At 37.5% G+C, this 3,375-nt stretch overlaps 1 protein-coding gene across 1 annotated transcript; it reads right to left on the minus strand.

Moving 5' to 3' along the window:
• Positions 1–905: 905 nt before the first annotated feature.
• On the minus strand, positions 906–1,871 carry LOC145906900 (uncharacterized). Its single transcript, XM_082994362.1, has 2 exons — positions 1,813–1,871; positions 906–1,644 (listed from the first exon to the last, which is right to left on the minus strand). Exons 1-2 carry the CDS (start codon positions 1,869–1,871, stop codon positions 906–908), a joined length of 798 nt encoding a protein of 265 aa, XP_082850488.1.
• Positions 1,872–3,375: the final 1,504 nt, after the last annotated feature.

Raw genomic sequence — 3,375 nt, forward strand, 5'->3', positions numbered from 1 at the left:
AGGAAATCGAGGAGAGTAAATATAATGCAGTGTGTTGTGTGTATGCGAATATATTAAATTGTGCTTTGAATAAACAACAACGATGAAGGAAGAAAGTATTAGGAAAAGCCAAATTGCCATATTTTATTTTCGCCACATTCTCCATACTCCAAGGACGCTGATGGGCAAGAAGCGTATTGAACAAAGTAACGAAATTTAGCATACAACAACGAAAATAAAACAGAAGATGAAACGATGTGAAACTCACCATGTGAACAAAGAACCAATTTCCAGAGATGGTTGTCGACCGTGCATTTAGACGTAATGACAGGGTGGTTCCACTAATCTCAGGTTGCATGCATGATCTCTCAAAGATAAGTGGCAACAAGTCGCAAATGATGACGCAATTGCCCATTATCCCCTAATGAGAGGGCTTTCGTCATGTGAATGCTTTAAAGCATTTTTTGCATATGTTTCATCTGTAAGGCTTTTCTCCTGTGTGAATTCTGACATGGTCGGTTAGATGTACTTATGAATTCGAACGTGCCTGTATAAACTGCTTTTGCAGCGGGACCCTTCAGAACAAACTATGCACTTATATGTCTTCTATCCAGTAAGACTTCGTCTGTACATCAGGACTTCTTTTGATGTTCTGAAGCATTTTTCGCAAAATTCACATCGGTATGGTTTCTCCTCTGAGTGGATTCTGACATGGTCGGTTAGACGTGCTTTTTGGCGAAATGCTTTTGAGCAAAATGAACACTTGTGGGGTTTCTCTCCTGTGTGAACTCGAATGTGATTGGTTAGACTGGAACTACAGCCTTTGGAAACAAATTACGCACGTATATGTCTTCTATCCAGTATGAGTTCGCCTGTGCTTTATTAATTCCTCTGCAGATTTGAAAAGTTTTTCGCATATTTCACACTTAAAAGGCTTCTCTCTCTCCTGTGTGTATTCGAACGTGTCTACTGAGATTGCCTTTACTTGTGAATGATTTAAAACACAATTTGCACTCGAAAGGTTTCTCTCCAGTGTGTGTTCGAACGTGTCTTCTTAAATTGCTTGAGTTGCTGAAAACTTTTGAACACAACGTGCACTTGAAAGGTTTCTCTCCGGTATGAATTCGGACGTGTTGGTTTAGACCGCCAGTAGAGCTGAAGCTATTTGAACAAATTGTGCACTTGTATGGTTTCTCTCCTGTATGAATTCGGACGTGTTGGTTTAGACCGCCACTAGAGCTGAAGCTTTTTGAACAAATTGTGCACTTGTATGGTTTCTCTCCTGTATGAATTCGGACGTGTTGGTTTAGACCGCGACTAGAGCTGAAGGTTTTTGAACAAATTGTGCACTTGTATGGTTTCTCTCCGGTATGAATTCGGACGTGTTGGTTTAGACCGCCACTAGAGCTGAAGCTTTTTGAACAAATTGTGCACTTGTATGGTTTCTCTCCGGTATGAATTCGCCTGTGCATTAGCATTTCTCTTGCGCTTTTGAAGCACTTTTCGCAAATTTCACATCTGAAAGGCTTTTCCCCAGTGTGAATTCGGACATGTGTGACTAAATTGCCTTTTAAGGTAAACAATTTTGAACAAAATGAGCACTTGTATGGTTTCTTCCCGGTATGAATTCGGACGTGGTGGTTTAAACCGCTAGAAGAACAGAAGCTTTTTAAACAAATTGTGCACTTGTGTGGCTTCTTTCCAGTATGAATTCGTCTGTGCATTTTGACTTCACCTGCGCTTTTGAAGCACTTTTCGCAAATTTCACATCTGAAAGGCTTTTGTCCAGTGTGAATTCGAACATGTGTGACTAAATTGCCTTTTAAGGCAAACAATTTTGAGCAAAATGAGCACTTGTATGGTTTCTCTCCAGTATGGCTTCGTCTGTGCATCTTGACTTCACCTGCGCTTTTGAAGCACTTTTCGCAAATTTCACATCTGAAAGGCTTTTCTCCAGTATGTATTCGAACGTGTGTGACTAAATTCCCTTTTGAGGTAAACAATTTTGAACAAAATGAGCATTTGAAAGATTTCTCTTTTTTCTGTTCCCGTACCAGTGTGTCTTGATCCTTTCCCATGACAAAAATTTTATTTTCATGACTCAATACCAAAGTTGCATGCGTGTCTAAAAAGCGATGTAATGCATTGTGTAAAATAATTGTAAACTACTATGTGAAGCCACATTTGGAAAAGATATTAGAGTGTTGCTAAAGTTGAAATATCATTAACAAGTCTGTATTAAAACCCTGTTATTTTGCCACTCACAAAAAACAGAAACTGGAACAAGCCTCCTCTGCAAAAGTTGATATTTTAATTAAGCAGCAGAAAAAAAATCAGATACTTAACGAACCAGACTTAGCATTTGCAGATTTACATGCAATTAAAGAATGTCAAAATTTCATGAAACAAAAATTTTAAACTCTGGAAAAAAACTGAATCAAACTCAAAAAGAACTAAAAATAAAATATGGAACTAAAGGAAAACATCAAACAATTAACGATTCGAATGGCTGTCTGTTCTGATAGGAACAGTATGGGAGGCTTGATTGTCTAGAGTTTAAAAGACATTGTTATCTCCATTGCAAAATCAAGTGGAACCGGAAGTGATCATCAACAAAAGTTATATCAGTATATCCCACTCACTACCAATGTTCATATATCAAGTAGGCTATTCTCGTCACAAAACAAATACTTGAAAAACTAAAACGGAACAAGTGATGCATTACAACAATTACGTGAGAAGAGAACCCTCCCCAAACAATGACTGGACGGTTCGCGTAGAGATCACGTGCGAGCACAAAAACTAGTCAGTTGATGACCACATGTGCAGAGAACACAATTCTACCATAAATCAAGGTATTAGTTCACCAACGAATGCGCATCCCTATTTACAATCCGAATTTGAGAGAGGTCCCGAACTTTAATAATGTAATCTGGCTATTTGTGATCAATGTTCATGATATGTCCAATGTCCATGTTACGTAAACATGTTTTTATTGTATGCAAGAATTTGTTGCAGCAATACAACAGACAGACTAAATAGAAATTTGTAATAACCCATTAATACAAGAAGTTTGCTTCATAATCTGGCCATGCTAGAAGCCTTTACTAATGCATGCAGTACACTACCTCATATAATTAAAATTTCTAAAAAAAAATTACATAAAACACGGCAACCAACATCTCTTCAAATAAATATGATTTCCTCAGAGAAAACTCCTTAACATATGCTGGTAGTGGTACAGTGGGCATATATTAAAAGACTACTGGCTTATGGTAAAAATGACAGGCATAAAAATTGATACATATACCTCGTTGCAAAAATTTGTGGATTAAAGTTGAACGAAAAAAAAAAGAAAACAATGGTAATTGGAATAATCCACAGCCACTCGGATTA

Source organism: Ascidia mentula, chromosome 6, assembly GCF_947561715.1.
Source record: "Ascidia mentula chromosome 6, kaAscMent1.1, whole genome shotgun sequence".
NCBI classification, from domain to species: Eukaryota; Metazoa; Chordata; class Ascidiacea; order Phlebobranchia; family Ascidiidae; genus Ascidia; species Ascidia mentula.